This window comes from Gopherus flavomarginatus, chromosome 1 (assembly GCF_025201925.1).
Source record: "Gopherus flavomarginatus isolate rGopFla2 chromosome 1, rGopFla2.mat.asm, whole genome shotgun sequence".
Taxonomy (NCBI): Eukaryota; Metazoa; Chordata; order Testudines; family Testudinidae; genus Gopherus; species Gopherus flavomarginatus.
Genome location: NC_066617.1, coordinates 164548363 through 164564851, shown reverse-complemented (window position 1 = coordinate 164564851; position 16489 = coordinate 164548363). Strand labels below are relative to the sequence as shown.

General features: G+C 44.6%; 1 protein-coding gene across 2 annotated transcripts in view; it reads left to right on the top strand.

The window, feature by feature from the left end:
• Window positions 1–1535: 1535 nt before the first annotated feature.
• The window catches only part of LOC127053624 (kinetochore protein NDC80 homolog), a 24647-nt gene continuing 9693 nt past the window's right edge, over window positions 1536–16489 (top strand). The window contains exons 1-10 of one of the 2 annotated variants that reach the window (XM_050958649.1): window positions 1536–1639; window positions 3002–3073; window positions 3655–3781; window positions 4714–4886; window positions 6261–6363; window positions 10481–10570; window positions 12069–12162; window positions 13202–13308; window positions 14127–14271; window positions 15103–15308. In XM_050958649.1, coding sequence (XP_050814606.1) covers window positions 1536–1639; window positions 3002–3073; window positions 3655–3781; window positions 4714–4886; window positions 6261–6363; window positions 10481–10570; window positions 12069–12162; window positions 13202–13308; window positions 14127–14271; window positions 15103–15308 — 1221 coding nt within the window. The remainder of the gene's footprint in view (window positions 1640–3001; window positions 3074–3654; window positions 3782–4713; window positions 4887–6260; window positions 6364–10480; window positions 10571–12068; window positions 12163–13201; window positions 13309–14126; window positions 14272–15102; window positions 15309–16489) is intronic. The other variant, XM_050958658.1, reaches the window with a different exon arrangement.

Sequence of the window (16489 nt, the reverse complement as noted above, 5' to 3'; positions counted from 1 at the left end):
CAGCCCGGGCGGGGCTGGTTTGCTTCCCCCGGGGCTCAAAGGGCGGGGCGAGGACCCGGGGCATAAGGGGCGGCGCCATCTTGTTGTACGGCACCAGGCCCCGCCCCTTCCCTGCTCGCGCTGCTCACTCTGGCTGGACCGGCCCCGCGCCCAGGTGTGTCGGCGCCTCGCCGCTGCTCGTGCCTGGGGCGGGCAGGGAGCCTCAGGCCCCTTCAGTGCCCGGGCTGGGGAGCAATACCAGGGCCGCCCAGAGGATTCCGGGGGCCTGGGGTCTCCATTCAGTGGCGGGGGGGGTCCTGCCGTTCCGGGACCCGCGGCGCCCCCCCCCCCGCATTACCGCCGAAGCGGGACCCGCCGCGGAAGCGCAGCCGGTAATTCGGCGGCGGGGCCCCCACTGCGGGTCTTTGGGGCACTTCGGCAGCGGGTCCCGCTTCGGCGGTAATTCGGCGGCGGGGAGGGGTCCTTCCGCCCCGGAGCAGGAGGACCCCCCCACCGGCGAAGACCGGGAGCGGAAGAAGCTCCGGAGGCCCGGGGCCTGCAAGAGTTTCCGGGGCCCCCGAAGCGAGTGAGGGACCCCGCTCCAGGAGCCCCGAAGAACTCGTGGGGGCCCCTGCAGGGCCTGGGGCAAATTGCCCCACTTGCCCCCCCCCGGGCGGCCCTGATAAATACCTGCCTAGACAGAGCCCCCTCGTCACCCCCCAACGCGCAGCCGCTCTGGGGACGGGAGCGATTCTGCCATGGGCACCAGCAGCTCTGGGGAGGGACCCGCTTCAGCTGGGGCACGGACTAGATCCCCGGTCCCTGGAGCTTTTCTTCTGGTCTTTAACCGGGGAGGGGGACATGGGGACCCAACTCTTGACTCTGCCCCTCGACTGCACTGAGGCGCTTGCAGTAGCGCGGGCTCCTTCCCATCCTGGGCTTGGGGCTACCGCGGGACTCCTGCCCGGCTGGGGCTGGGCCCTTTATTGTCACTGGCACTATTACCCAGGTGTGTGTGTGTGTCCTTGCAGAAGAAATGCTGCCACTTGTGCGCTGTGCTGGGAGCTGGGTGGCAGGAGACGGAGAGCAGGCAGCTGCTGAGGGAGAGGGGGAGGGAGGATCTGGCTTTAGGGATTGTTCCCTGCAAGCCTGTTAGACCTTTACACATGGATTCTGCCTTTATTAGAGGAAAGGGCCAAGGGATACCAGATGTTTTGAGGCTTGATTTAAATTGGCAGTAGGTGGATGTGATGGGCCATGTTTCTGTGTCGGGGACTCCATAAATTATTTAAACAAATTAAAGCAAAACTGGGCCCAGTTAGGGAAGTCATTATCATGAGCCAAACAGAAAAGAGTCTTGTCTGAGACCCATTAATATGGGGGACTTGTTTAGTCCCCCCTGAGCTGTTCCCTCCCACATTCCTGTTTCTGGCCTGGCTTCAGGCTCTGGCTGGGTTCTCCAATAGCTATTCTGTGTCACCTTTAAGATCAATATTTCCCGTTTTCCTTTTGTGCATTTTTTGGCTGACAGTCTTTTGTCTTGCAGCTTAAACAAGATGAAACAGAGCTCATCTTCCTGTGGTAGCAATGGCCGGGCCTCCCTGCTGCCTATTAGAGTTCAGGACACAAGTAGAGCAGGTCTATATACACCTCAAGCAACGTATGTACTGCTGATCTCTAAGCACACTTATGCAGATGTAACTGAGAGGAGGGAGGTTGTGGTTATCTGTTGTGGCCTTGGTGTGGAGAGATTCACTGTTATGATAAATGGCACCTGGATGTCTAGTTCACATCTAACCACACCTCTGAGTGTCCTAGTGCAGGAGTTCTCAAACTGGGGGTTGGGACCCTCAAGGGGTTGCAAGGTTTTTACATGGGGGGTCATGTGCTGTCAGCCTCCACCCCAAACCCTGCTTTGCCTCCAGCATTTATAATGGTGTTAAATATATAAAAATGTGTGTTAATTTATAAGGGGGGGTTGCACTCAGAGGCTTGCTTTGTGAAAGGAGTCACCAGTACAAAAGTTTGAGAACCGCTCACCTAGTGATATTGATGTAAAGTTATGGTGTAGACCTGGCCTAAAGCTAACATCATTTCAGATATGTGGCATTGGTAGTACCGCCTGTATATTTCACTTGTGTAGGCAGGTTCATGGAAACAAGATGCAGAGAATTCTTTTCTGAGTGCTGGCTGGTGAGTCTTGCCCACATGCTCAGGGTTTAGCTGATCGCCATATTTGAGGTCGGGAAGGAATTTTCCTCCGGGGCAGATTGGCAGAGGCCCTGGAGGTTTTTTTGCCTTCCCCTGCAGCGTGGGGCATGGGTCACTTGCTGGTGGATTCTCTGCAGCTTGAGATCTTCAAACCACAATTTGAAGACTTCAATAACTCAGGCATAGGTTAGGGGTTTGTTATAGAAGTGGATGGGTAGGGTTCTGTGGCCTGCTTTGTGCAGGGGGTCGGACTAGATGATCACATTGGTCCCTTCTGACCCTAGAATCTATGAATCTATAAGAACACCACAGTGACTTGACTTAACAGAACACTGACCATTTAAAAATAATACATTGTAAACTAATTTTACTATCAACTCCACATTAGATTTTTCCATCTGAAAGATGTGTTAAGCCCTTTAAAGGGACAATGTCTTGAAATTTAGCAAATTGTCAGTCAAAATGAGTTAAAATAACTATTATGACACCCGTCATCTAATCAATCCACTTGCCTATTTTACAGGGTTAGGGGGAATTATGTCACACTTTTTTATGTTTCAGTGTTTTTCTTTCCATTGTTGCTATGTAAAAGACTCTCACAAAGTGAGAAAACTGACTTCACTGGGGAAGTGGTGAAGTTGTACTTTTGATATCACGGTGTAAGTAATCAAATTAAAAAAAAAAAAATCCAGAAATGTAATTAAAAGAGATTCCTAATAATCTTGGGTCATGTAACAATAGCTGTGAAACCACTAGCAGCATCATAAAAGCTCTTTAAATTACAGTGTAATTTTTTGTTACTTTTCTATAGAGAACGATCGAAGCTGAGTGTATCTAAGTACACGGGTGGCTCTGAAGGAAAAACCAGCTTCTCTGTGAAAAGGTGCTGTTACAATGCCTCCTGACTTATCTCAGTCAATATTTTCTATATACAATGGTGAATAATTAAAACTCTAGGCTTTAAAAGTGGCTTGCAAAGGGAGCAGGAGGGAAATGGATGTCTCTCTCTATTTTGGGGGAGGTGGGCCTGTTTTTATGTATAAAGACCTAAAATATTTGATTTTTTTTTCCTCTCAAAGGCTTTTTTCCTGCTTGATTTTTTTTCATTCATTAGATTACAGAGTAGGCACCTAGGAATTGTGCACAAATGGTATGTTAATGAGAATCATGTAAGTGCATAGGAAGATTGCTATCCTGTATGAGATCACTGTAGCAGGTCTGAGATGCTTAGAGGAACATGTATGAATCCCTGTAATGGACAGCTGTGGAATAATCTGCCTGTAGGGCGATTTTTTTTTTCTTAACTGCATTCATTGGATGTTGGTTTATGCTTTGAAGCATGAGAATTTTATAGTTCTTGTACAGCTTGGATATCCTGTCCAGTGTGATTCTGGGTGTTCTATAAATGCTAAAAGCACACAGCACGTGATCCAAAGTGGTATAAACTTCTCTGTTTGGTTTCAGGACAAGTGGTTCTGGAGTGTCACGAAATACTCTATGGGGCTTTTTTAGTGGCACGGAAAAGTTAAAGGATCCCAGGCCACTTCATGACAAGGCTTACATCCAGCAGTGCATCCGACAGCTCTGCGAGGTATACCTGGGTTCCCACCCACTGTACCATCAATGTTTGCTGCATCTGCTCATAACAATGTTGTATTCTAACTGCAAACATGGGATGCTGTCATCTTTAGCAATAGATCTGTTGGTTCTGTTACAGAAATAGGATTGTACATGTGAAACACAGAAGATAAAATTAGGATAGCTTGTGATTGGGTGGAAAAACCATGTGATAAGCAGGTTTCAGATTGGGGAGGAAAGTGGTGGTGGTCTCATCAGGTTATGCTCGCAATCCCAAAATAGCTGAGTGTTTCTTCTAAAATGTGCAGCTGATATTAAAATTGCCCTAATTAGACTTCAGAATTAACACTGTAGAGATGAATAGGGCCAGTTTGCATCTCTCTCCTGCAGCTTAGTAAAGCAGCATGGGGTTGGGTCACATTTGGAAGATTAACATCTAGAAGGACAAAAATAATGCCATATGATTTAGTGTTTGTTTTTTAACTGAAAACTTAGATATTGCACATACTGTTGAGCCATCAGAAGTGCTGGCACAAGGAACATCTGTTCAATCAGTCACTTTTTCAATAAGTTGTTTACTTTCTGAGGACAACAATGCTACAATTATCATTGTTGTAGACTTAACAGAGAGCACATACAAATCTCATCTTATTCACTGGTTTATCAGACATGAATATATTTAAAAAAAAAAAAATTTTTCTGAGCCTCTATCTCCCCCTCTGAATGTTAGCTTCTTCCAGAAATGTGTTCCTGTAATGAGGCAGAGTTCTTTGTTTTACATTGAAAATACCTATTTGGAATGTATTGATCAGTGTACGTCTATTGACTTCTATTAGAAGCAATGAAAATTTAATGTACCTCAAGATAAATGCTGACATTGACCTCACCTTGGTCAATATCTGATTAGGGGTCTGTATTAATCTTTGTATCTGTTGCCTTTCTTAGTTTCTTGTGGAGAAGGGCTATGCCCAGAATGTCTCTGTGAAATCGCTCCAAACTCCATCTACTAAGGACTTTTTCAGGATTTTTGCTTTTATATATGCTTTTTTATGCCCTTCTTATGAACTTCCTGATTCTAAAATTGAAGAGGAGATCCCCAAAGTCTTTAAAGAACTTGGGTATGTACCAGGGGTGATCAGAGATTGTATAAAGTGGACTCCCTTATGCTCAAAGGGACAGAGTCAAGATAAAGATCCAGATTAAAAAAAGTTCTGAGAACAACATAAAATTGATAACTTTATCTTTTTTTGAAGGTCCCCACTGTTGAATCGAGGCTCTGGTGTCTGAACAAGGCAGTGGTTCTCCTGTCAAGCCCTGCAGTGGGACCCAGGTGCCCTATTCATATGCACAACACCCAGGAGTGGCACCAGGGTTTTTGCTACCCTAGGTGGCAGCGCTCCTCCTCTGAGCATTCGGCGGCAGGGGGTCCTTCTGCTTCATGTCTTCGGGCCACTTTGGCAGCGGGTCCTTCGCTTGCTCCAGGACCTGCTGCTGAGTTTCCACCAAAGAACCAGAGCGGAAGGACCCGCCCCCCCGCTGAATTTCCACCGAAGACGGCAAATTGCCGTCCCCCAAATCCTGCAGCCCTAGGCGACCGCTGGCCCTGACGATACCAATTCCTTTCAGTGAAGGCATAGCCACCTGATCTAGCCTGGGACCATCACTTCCCACAATTCAGTCTTTCCCCCTCAAGTGTTTCCAGGTGTGTTGCTGTAGGGAGAGTGAGGTACCAGCATGATGTCATTTTCTGCCTTTGTACATCTTCCTCCCACTTTCTGGAAAGCTCTTTTGATGTGACCCAGGTCACAGCAATTTCCCATTGTGTAGTACTCTCTCTCGGAGGTTTCTATTGTACACAGTTCCTGGGGTAATCCTTGTGCTTGTGTTGCAGTTCCTTAATAAGTCATTAACATTGGCCTTTTTACTGTTGTACCTGAAAGGCTGCTTTTGGGTGTTTTCAATCTCACAACACGTTTCAGTAACACATAAGTAGCCAAATTTCGTAATTTCACATACAATGATAGCAGATAAAATCCAACAAGATACTACTGTCTAGCAGATCAGACTTCTAGAATATCTCAAAGGCATACTTTGTACAAAACATACCCTAATTACATGAAAGTGGTGAATATTGGGGTGCCAGAGTATCACAGTACTCTTTGCAATTCAAGGGTATTTTTCTAATTGCTGGTGCCCCAAACTCCACCTGGTATCCAAAACTGAGTTGTGCTTTTTTTTAAACTTCTTTACAAGTGGCAAAGATACTGCAATTTGACCTTACCTGACAGATTTTGTTGATGCACATAAAAGGAATATGATCAGTTCAAGATCTGTAGTGTTAAAAATAGTGAACATTCATCAGTAAAACAGGCAGAAGTCTGCATGCGTTCAATAAATCAAATCTATTTGGCAGGGAGATGTCTTTTAATTCTCTGCTGATTATAATCATGCTCAGGTAATTGGAAACTGCTCTAACTCTTCTTTCCTTGTAGGTATCCCTTCCCATTGCCCAAAAGCTCCATGTACACCGTGGGTGTGCCGCATGTCTGGCCTCAGGTTGCTGCTGCACTAGTATGGTTAATAGACTGCATTAAGGTATGGTGAAAAAGAGAGGTCAGCTGTAAACCAGTGGATCTGAGCTGAGCAGGGACATATGGGTTCTGTTCCAGGATCTGCCATTGACTTTGGACTAGTTAAGGCCAGACTTGAAAAAGTATTTAGGTGCCTGAAGATGGAGAGCGCCACCTAATAGTGGGATTTTCAAAGAGCACCTAAGCAAAGTGGGCACTTAACTACCATCAAAATTGATGGGTTTTACATATCTAACATGTATATGCATCTATTGGGATTTTCAAAAGTGCCTATCTGCCTCTTTAGATGCCTAAATGCCTTTTAAAATCTGGCACCTAATCCTATGCCCCAGTTTTCCCTTTTGTAAAACTGGAACAGTAATATTTCCCTACTGCACAGGTGTGTTGTCAGTATATATTCATTATCTTCTTTGAAGTGGTTTGAAATCCTCAGAGAAGATGCTGGAGAAATGAAAAGTAGTAACTATTACAAATAACAGTACCCATGGTGGATGAGAGTATGTGTGTAAGAGGAAAGAATAAACGAGGGAAAACAGGTCTACATTAGATTCTGATTGAAATGAACTGAAGTTTTTAATCTATAATCCTCCAAGATCCAGAGTTATCTTCATGCAGCCTTAGGGCCCTACAGCAGTATCTTAGATTCAGAAACTGTCTGGCTTTTTGACTGCAGATATAAGCAGACAAGGCAGCTGAGGTAATGTCTCTGCATCTGTTGGAGGAAAAGTGGCTTTTTCTATAGTAACTGCCTCTTACCTTAGCCATAGTCAATCAACTTCTTTCTGTCTTCCTCTAGAAAATCCTTTTTATTGGCAATCTTTGCATATGGTGGTATCCAGCTGAGCACATGTCGTGGGGATGGGGGACTGACAGTAACCCCTTTCTTGTACAAAGTCTTGCAGTGTGCTGATTGCTATTTTACTCATAGGACTTCCTGGTGTGTTTTAGGTACACCCGCCCTGTTGACTTTGTGTCAAGCTGCAGTGCTTTAAGCTTATCCTCAAAATGTTTTTTCCTTCCTCTCTGAGACGCTCCCATGATTTTCAGTGTTTTCCTCAGAATCTAATATTCCATTCTTTAATTGTCTGTTTGAAATGTATTGCCATTAACAGATTGAAGAGAATGGGTTATGATCCTTGCAGTATGAATCTTTTTTGACCACATCAGTTATGTTAATTCTGATATATGTTGCAGTTATCTAGGTGGTGTGCAGGGGCTTGTTTTTCACTGTAAAAGTCACAGACAAATATACTGACACTTACTGAAGAGAACTCTTCCCCTCGCCCCCTTAACAATTTAACAGGCTGCTCTGAGCAGAATGTTGTACCACTCCCATTAATCCTGAGTATTTCATCCATTCTTTCCATCGTTCCTACTGCAACTGTGCCACAGCCAACCAACTACTAACACAGATTCCAGTGCTCCATCAACAGATGTAACCTTATTCTGTGAAGTCAGGGGCTTACCTGGACCAAGTTACTGTGTTAACAGAGCAACACTTTCCATGTAATTTTGCCAAAGGAGACTTTTTTTTAATTCCTGAAGGAATTGTGCAACAAAAATCTTTAAAAAATCTGTGCACAATGCTTTAAAATCACAATATAATCACACCACTTTCAGTTATTTTTTATCATTTATTTCAAAATACCTGTCAGCAAGTATATGTGTAACAATAAGGACAACAAAAAAGATTCAGGAAATGTTTTCTGAGAAATAGATTCCTTACTAGGCACATTAATACAGAACTGAGTACAAATTCATTTAAACTGCAGTACAGAACTTTATTTCATATACCCCTCAGAAGCAGCCCAAAGGCTTGGGGGAGTCAGGGGTAATGGAAGGGCTGAGGGAGAGGGATGTAATTGCTGGGAAGGAGCTTGGGTGTGAACTTGGAAGGTGGGAAAAATGTGGAACAGGGTGGCTTCTTTGGGGGGAGGGAGAGGAAGAGGAGGGATTGTTAGGGAGCATCCCCCTGCAGCCTCTGGCTGACCCCTAGCCTCTCCCATTCAGTCAGGTACACCTGCCCCAGCTCCATATGTTCCTGCACCCCCTGCCCACATATCCCTCCACTCTCACTCAGACACCCACTCCCCTATCCTTATGCTGCTCTGTATTCACTCTCCCTGTCCCTATGTGTTCCTGAACCTCCTCCCTGTCCCCATGGCCCTCTGTGCCCCCACCCAGCAACTCCCCTGTCCACATGTCCCTGTCCTCACATGTCTCTGTGCCCCCAACCAGCCATTCCCCCTGCTCCTATGTAGCTCTCACCCCCACCCCCATCACCATGTGGCCCTGGACCTCCCTTCCTGACTAGTCCTTATGAGCCCGTTTGAGAGAGAGACACACACACCTACACCCGACGCACCATGCTGTCTGTCTTTCCATAGCCCCTGTCTCTTGACCTGGCCTGACAGGTGCTACAAAGAAGGCTTCCCTTGCTGGCTGGGAACTGCTACTGTTCTTGTGCCAGAGCATCCTTTGGTGGGGAAAAGGCAGAACTGAAGTAACATTTCAGCTGAAATGTTTTCTTCTGCACAAGCCACAAACTGCCAGAGAGAGCAGAAAAAAAAAAATTCTCTCTGGTTCCCTTTTAAAACCAAACTGTTTCTCTCTGCTAAAAAGCCCTTAGCAGAGAAAAGAAAAATATAATATTCCTACTGGCTTGTGGATTTTGTCTATCCCCCCACCGCTGCCACCATATCATAACTTTAGTCCCAGATTTGGACCTTAGCGTCCAAATATGGGGGTTAGCATGAAAACCTCCAAGCTTAGTTACCAGCTTGGACCTGGTACTTGCAGCCACCACCCAAAAAATTAGAGTGTTTTGGGGCACTCTGGTCCCCCTGAAAAACCTTCCCTGGGGACCCCAAGACCCAAATCCCTTGAGTCTCACAACAAAGGGAAATAATCCTTTTTCCCTTCCCCCCTCCAGGTGCTCCTGGAGAGATACACAGACACAAGCTCTGTGAATCCAAACAGAATGACTCCCCCTCTCCGTTCCCAGTCCTGGAAACAAAAGCACTTTCCTCTTCACCCAGAGGGAATGCAAAATCAGGCTAGCAAATCCAACACACACAGATCTCCCCCTGATTTCTTCCTCCCACCAATTCCCTGGTGAGTACAGACTCAATTTCCCTGAAATTTCCCAGAAAAGAAAACTCCAACAGGTCTTAAAAGAAAGGAAAAAATACATACAAATGGTCTCTCTGTATTAAGGTGACAAAATACAGGGTCAATTGCTTAAAAGAATATTGAATAAACAGCCTTATTCAAAAAGAATACAAATCAAAGCACTCCAGCACTTATATTTATGCAAATACCAAAGAAAAGAAACCATATAACTTACTATCGGATCTCTTTGTCCTTACACTTAGAAACAGAAGATTAGAAAACAGAAACTACTTCTCCAAAGCTCAGAGAAAACAGGCAGACAGACAAAGACCCAGACACAAACTTCCCTCCACCCAGAGTTGAAAAAATCCGGTTTCCTGATTGGTCCTCTGGTCAGGTGCTTCAGGTGAAAGAGACATTAACCCTTAGCTATCTGTTTATGACAGCCCGTTTGAGAGAGAGAGACACACACCTACACCCGACGCACCATGCTGTCTGTCTTTCCATAGCCCCTGTCTCTTGACCTGGCCTGACAGGTGCTACAAAGAAGGCTTCCCTTGCTGGCTGGGAACTGCTACTATTCTTGTGCCACAGCATCCTTTGGTGGGGAAAAGGCAGAACTGAAGTAACATTTCAGCTGAAATGTTTTCTTTTGCACAAAAAAATTTAAAATATGTATGGCTCATTAATTATGCATGTGCACAGTAACACACAATTCTCCCAGGAGCAGACTTTGGCCTAGAATCACTGATTCCTTTTTTCAGCATTCTGCTGTAGTACCAGGGGTTTAGCTTTTTGTTTAGAGATAAAAGGAGGCTTCCACACCAAAGAAACAGGGAGCTCCAAGAGTGTGCAACCCATCCTGATGGGGCTAGCTCTGCCTCCTTACATTGTTTTCTTAATACAAATATGACTCTGATAAGGAAGCTAGTGAGGGATGATATCCAATAAGAATCTCCAGTGAACACTGTACACTTCTAATTTGTGAGATTTACTCTGTCCTTTTTTAGATCTACAGTGTCATGAGAGGGAACATAGATGTGCTTGTCGATGCTCAGTGCTGGTCAGGAGAGGGTGAAGATGAAATTGTTGTTAATAAGGTATCATACTATATTGTTCATCAGACAATGTTCATTACACTGTTAGGAAAAATAGCGAATGCAGTAAATGTACTCCCATTTTGTATGAGGTTTTTAATTTGGATTTTAATCAGCCTTTTTTCCATTCATACTCAAGTGTGTATTGTTCCAGTGCTCTTCCAAAAGAGTTGTACAGAATGTAAATGTAAGAACTGTTGTTTTAATAATAATAAAAAAACACACTGCTTTCTGTAATGAGTTAGATACCTATGGCTTACAACTGGAGTGGGATTTAGCTGGCCAGGGGATTAATTACAGAAGGGAAGGGAGAAAAGGACAGCCTTGTTTTCTAGCATGCTTTGAGAGGCAATTTCATCTGGTGGATAATGCATGGGATGGGGAGGAGGGGCGGTGGTCAGAGTGGACTCAATTCTTGACTGCTATTAACTTACTGTGTGACTGTGGGCAATTTATTTTAGCTTTTTCTCCTGTGTAAAATGACTGTGACTCTGATCTACCCTTGTAAAATACATTGATGTATGGATGCAAAGAGCTGTCTCTTAAAAAGGCAAATCATTTTAGACAGATATGTTTGTACTTTATCATCATTTGTACCTTTATAATACAGTGGTGAAGGAGAGGAATCGATCTGCCATCTTTTGATTCACCTCGCCCATTCCTCCCTGCCAAGTGGCTGATAGCTTGGACCATTGCCTGAAGCCACCTCTTTTTCCTAACACTGTCAGCACATATTGCTCTTCCCACAGAAGCAGTGGGAGTAGATGAAGGGAACATACTGCTTATGCCACTGGGCGGGAGTGGCCAGTTCCTAGTAGGGGTCCCACTTTGGGACCACACATGCAAGTCAAAGACTTTTTCCCTGTACCTCAGTGGCCAGTTGCTTGGCTTCTCAAAAATAGGAGCAGCTATTTTCAGAGCTTGCAGCCTGGAGCACAGCTGGTTGTTTAACTGCTCCTCTCTGCTCACCCATAAATCACATGGCAAGTTATGGATTTGGGAGTACCTTTCCCACCTCAAATAAAAATCAGCTTCTTGGTCTGTGAGGTCTCAGTCTGATTTCTTTTTGGTGGGGACCAGAAGGGGGGTTTTCACATACCTGTGTCAGTTTCCCATCTTGGCACCTGGCATGCTGCGCATGGAGTTCTGGTTAGCTCTGGGCCTGATGGCAGGCCTAGAGAAACCCAGATTGCAGCCTGCAATGAGCAAGTGGACACCCAGGCCAGGAAAAAGAGATCCGGAAGTGGAAGCTGCTTTTTAAAAACAACAAAAATAACACAATCTTCTAACTGGGGATTTTCCCTAAAGCACCTTCTTAGATTTAAAAGTGTGGTTTGTGTGGGTTGTCATTACATTCAAGCTTTAAAATAGAACTTGTGACCTTGTATGTCCATTTTAATAATATTTAACTAAGGTGTTGGTTTGCCACGTGGCTTTGTATGCCAAGCTTGCTTAATATGTTTTAAAAAAACTCTAAAACCGATATTGTTTTTGTTTTCAGCTACTTATGGAATACACTGAGAAGTGTTATGATCATTTCATGAATGGAGGAGATGCTTTTGAAGAGATGGATGCAGAACTGCAGGCAAAACTAAGTAAATGTGGCCATCTGAATTAGCTATTGCAAGAAACCACATGCAGGCTAGTAAAATTCTGGTCTTGTCACACTTACTGCCTTCCTTACAGGGGTTATAGTAAGGCCAACATGAGCATTTTTCAAATGCTGGTGCCTACCTAGAGTTAAGCACCCACATTCATATTTAGATATCTTATTTAGGAAAATGCAGATGTTTAAAAGTGCGGGTCTAAGTGTCTTCACTATGGCCATGATTTTCAGAAGTGCAAAATGACTTGGTGCCTTAATTTGTGGTTGCCCAACTGGAGGTGCTTTAAAGGGGCCTGACTTTCAGAGGGTGGGTACTCAGCACTTTCTGTTAACCAAGCTCCTTTATAGCCTCTCAAGTTGGGCACTCAAAATCACTGGTCACTTTTGGTGTCTATGTCCTAGCTGGTTTGATACTGGGTCAGGATTCCACACCCTCTCCTAGAACTAGCAGCTTCTCATCTGCCTGCTCATAGAATATTGCAAAGCGCTTATTTTTAAGAGTGAATCTTTTTTTGGTGTGGCTTCTCTTTGCAAATCACTTTGAATAGTGGAAACTGACTTCCATTTTCCTCTTCGGACTATTTCGTTCCCAAGACAGGGTTTCTCCTGTTGGTAGTGTCATCTCTTGTTATTGCATACCATCTGCCTGTAAGCATTTCTAAAGTGCCTGGCAGCAGTGCTCAAAGTGGGTTGTGACTCCAAAGTGGGTCACGACTCCATTTAAGTGGGGTTCCCAGGGCCCGCGTTAGATTCACTGGGCCCAGGGCTGAAGCCGAAGCCCGAGGACTTGAGTCTGGGGTAGCAGGGATCTGGCTCCTCTCCACCCTGCCTGAGGCTGCGGGGCTTGGGCTCTGGCCTCCTCTTGCCTGGGGTCATGTAGTAACTTTTCTTTTTTTCTTTTTCTTTTGTCAGAAGGGGTAGTGGTGCAATGAAGCTTGAGAACCGCTGCACTACAGTATTGTGCCACTGTTGTCTGGTATGACTATTGAGGCTCTAGGGTTATTCAAACCCAGTGTGGTTTCTTGCAGACGAAGTGTTTAAAGTAGACCATTCCAAACTGAAGACCTTAGAAGCAGAGAACAAAAGGTTGAATGAAGAGATTGCAAGGCGAGAGAGAGAGAGGGAAAGCGAGCCGGTTAGTAAACCATCTTTCTACTTCTTTCACCTATATCAAAGCTGGGTCTTCCCTTATTGTAATCTCACCAGTAACATGTACATACTGAGCAAGTGGTGGGGGCAGCTGAATCAGGGGCACCTGAAATTCTGCTTCCTGAGGGATAGATAGGGGGCTGAGGTGCTACAAAGGAAACTGTCTCCAGAGCTCTAGGTATCACCTGGGACGCTCTCAACTCCTGGCGTCAGGTGGTGGAAGAGTCAAGTCACTGTCTCAGACTCTCATAGTAGAATCCTGCTTTAGTTTAAAAAAAAAAAAAAGCCAGATATGAAATTAATGCAAGAAAAATCTGAGTTGAGGCTTCTCTCTGTCCTTACAGAGCTGTGACTTATTACTGCAGTGCATCTGGTACCTGAGACTGAATGCATTATTAGACTCCTGTGATGCTTGACAGCCTCACCTCTCATCTTATTTCCTCCTGTAGCTTTTAATTTCTTAATGTTTCAATTTAGCTGGTGTTCTAATGATAGTTTAACATTCTAAACTCCCAAGAGCTAATTTATCAGACTGGGAATAACCATATCTTGTAGTCTGACACTGAAAATTTGACCCAAATAAGATAAAGGAGGGAAGAGGCTTTCAAGATAGGGATTGACAGAGTGGCAGGGTTCACCACCATTTAGGATTGTGAGGAAAATTATCTGCTTTGGTAACAGCTGATTCAAGAAAGGGTGCAGGTTAAAATCTGTCATTGTGCTATTGTTGTTTCCAGTAACCACTGTAAAGCAGGACCAATTCTTCTATATACCAGTTATTAACACTCTTCTTTCTCTTCAAAGGATCGTGTGGAAACGCTGAGGAAGCTGAAAGCTTCGCTGCAAGCTGATGTTGAAAAATATCAGGCTTACATGACTAATCTGGAATCTCATTCAGCTGTCCTGTATCAGAAACTACATAGCCTCACTGAGGTGTGTGAGGAATCAGGTGAGAAGGAAGCTGCATCAGAGATGATTGATGTATCATCACTTCTTTTGTTGGTTAGTACTGCAGATTGAAGGTTCTGAAATAGACATACACTTGCTCCATGGATGGATTTGTACTAGAGCAGATTCTACTTGGCTGGTAATATTGTTATACTTTCTGGGAAGAGTGGGGCAGTACATACAGGGATAAGTGCTTCCTGGACCAGAAAGTGCTGGATGCATCTTTAAAAGCCACCGCCTTGATTTCTAGGGGGAGAAGAATTGTCTTTTGAGGCAGAAACATGTAAGTTGTCTGGCTGTCAAGTGTGGGAGATGATGATGAGGTTCGGGGGTAGACTCTGCCCTCTTGAACCAGCTTCCTTACAGTTGGTCTTTTCCCATAGTTCAGTGAGGGAAGGAAGCAGAGACTGATCGCGCACCAAAACTTTCCTGCCTCAAATTAAAGGAAAATACCTCAGCCCTGAATAGTGAAATCATAACCTGCCTAAGTTGAAATCCTTCCATTTTAAAAAAAACTACATCTGAGTTGCTCTCCCTGACCTAGAACAAAGCAGCAGCAATGGGGGAGAAGGGACATAGCCTCCTGAAATGTGCATGTAGAGCCTGAGGAGATCCCACTTAAGCCTCACAGCACTTGTGAGGTAGGTTAAAGTTTGTAGAGCACTTTAAAGATGGAGAGTGCCATTCATGGAAGCAGAACACATCTGTATTACTGCTAGAAGTAAACCTGACTGATGAATGAGATTTTTATACTGGAAAAGCAGGGGTGGCGACACTGACCCTTAGTAAATGTCCAGAGATCTGTACCTCCTCTTTTTGTTGTTGATTACAGAATTGGAAGTTGAAATGATGAAGCAGGAAAATGCCCGACTGCAGCACACTATTGATAATCAGCTGTACACAGCTGTAGACATAGAGAGAATAAACCATGAGAAAGATGAGCTTCAACAAACTATCAACAAGCTTACCAAGGAGCTAGAGACGGAGCGGCAGCAGCTGTGGGCTGAGGAGCTAAAATATGCAAGAGGCAAAGAGTCTGTGAGTGCCTGTCCCAGTTCCCGCCAATGGTTTCAATCTGGTGACTCTGCAGCTTTGATATTAAGTGTCAAAATACAAGAGAGAAAAAGTTGGGAATTTAAGAGGTTGCTGTGAATTATTTTTCTAATGACACTAAGCCAGGCCAAGATTAATGACTCTAACAGCTTAAAAATGATTTACAATCAACAAGCACAAATTTTTGCTCATGCTTCCAGTAGGCCTGGAATTTGTTCATGTACTTGTTTGTGCATCAGCAGCCAAGGCCTGATTCAATGCCCATTTGAATCATTGAATATCCGGCCCCAAGAGGCCACAACAAGCATGTGTATTGCATTCAACTGTAGTTGCAAAGACAGCTCAGGAGCTTGAAATAGTCTGAAGAGCTTGAACATCATTATGCCCATTTTACAGATGGCAAAACTGAAGTACACAGGAATTCCATTACCTGATCAAGATACAGTAATTTAGTGCAGAACTAGGAATTGAACCAAGAGGCCAGATCCTCAGCTGACATAAACTAGTGTAACTTCTTTGACTTCAATACAGCTATACTGATTTACATCAGCTGGCTTAGTGACTGAGTCCCAGTCTGATGCCTTGTCCCATAGACCGTACAAACTCAACAGTCTTCTCCTCTTTTGCATGACCATTGCCACAGTGAGATGCCCCATTTAGAAGCAGGCCCTTGTACTTCATAAAGTTTCCCAAGCTGTGTCAGTGACTAACACCACAGACAAGAGAGGAATGATGGCCCAATTATGGTTAGGGTGCCAGCTTGAGAGTCAGGAGACATGGCTTCAGTTCCCAGGGTGTTATGAGAATAAATGCATCAGAGTGTGAGGCTCAGCTATTGTGGTGATGGGGGCCATATAACTACCTCTCTCAGTATTTGCATTTGTAGGGCTGGGTCACTAGACTGTATTCCTAATTTATCACTTGTAAGACTCCTTCCAGCCAAAGAGCTTAAATTTCTTTACATGAGTTCAATTTCTCAGACAGGCAATCTGAGACATGGGGCCATGAAGTGTGTCTTGCCTGGGTTCACAGGGAAATCTGTGGCAGAGCAGAGAACAGAGCCCAGAACTCTGCATGCCCATGCTTTTGCCACAATACCATGTGTCCTCCTTACAGGCAGCTTCCAAGGATGCAGACTAGCTAATCTTCCTTGAATATTCAAGGGA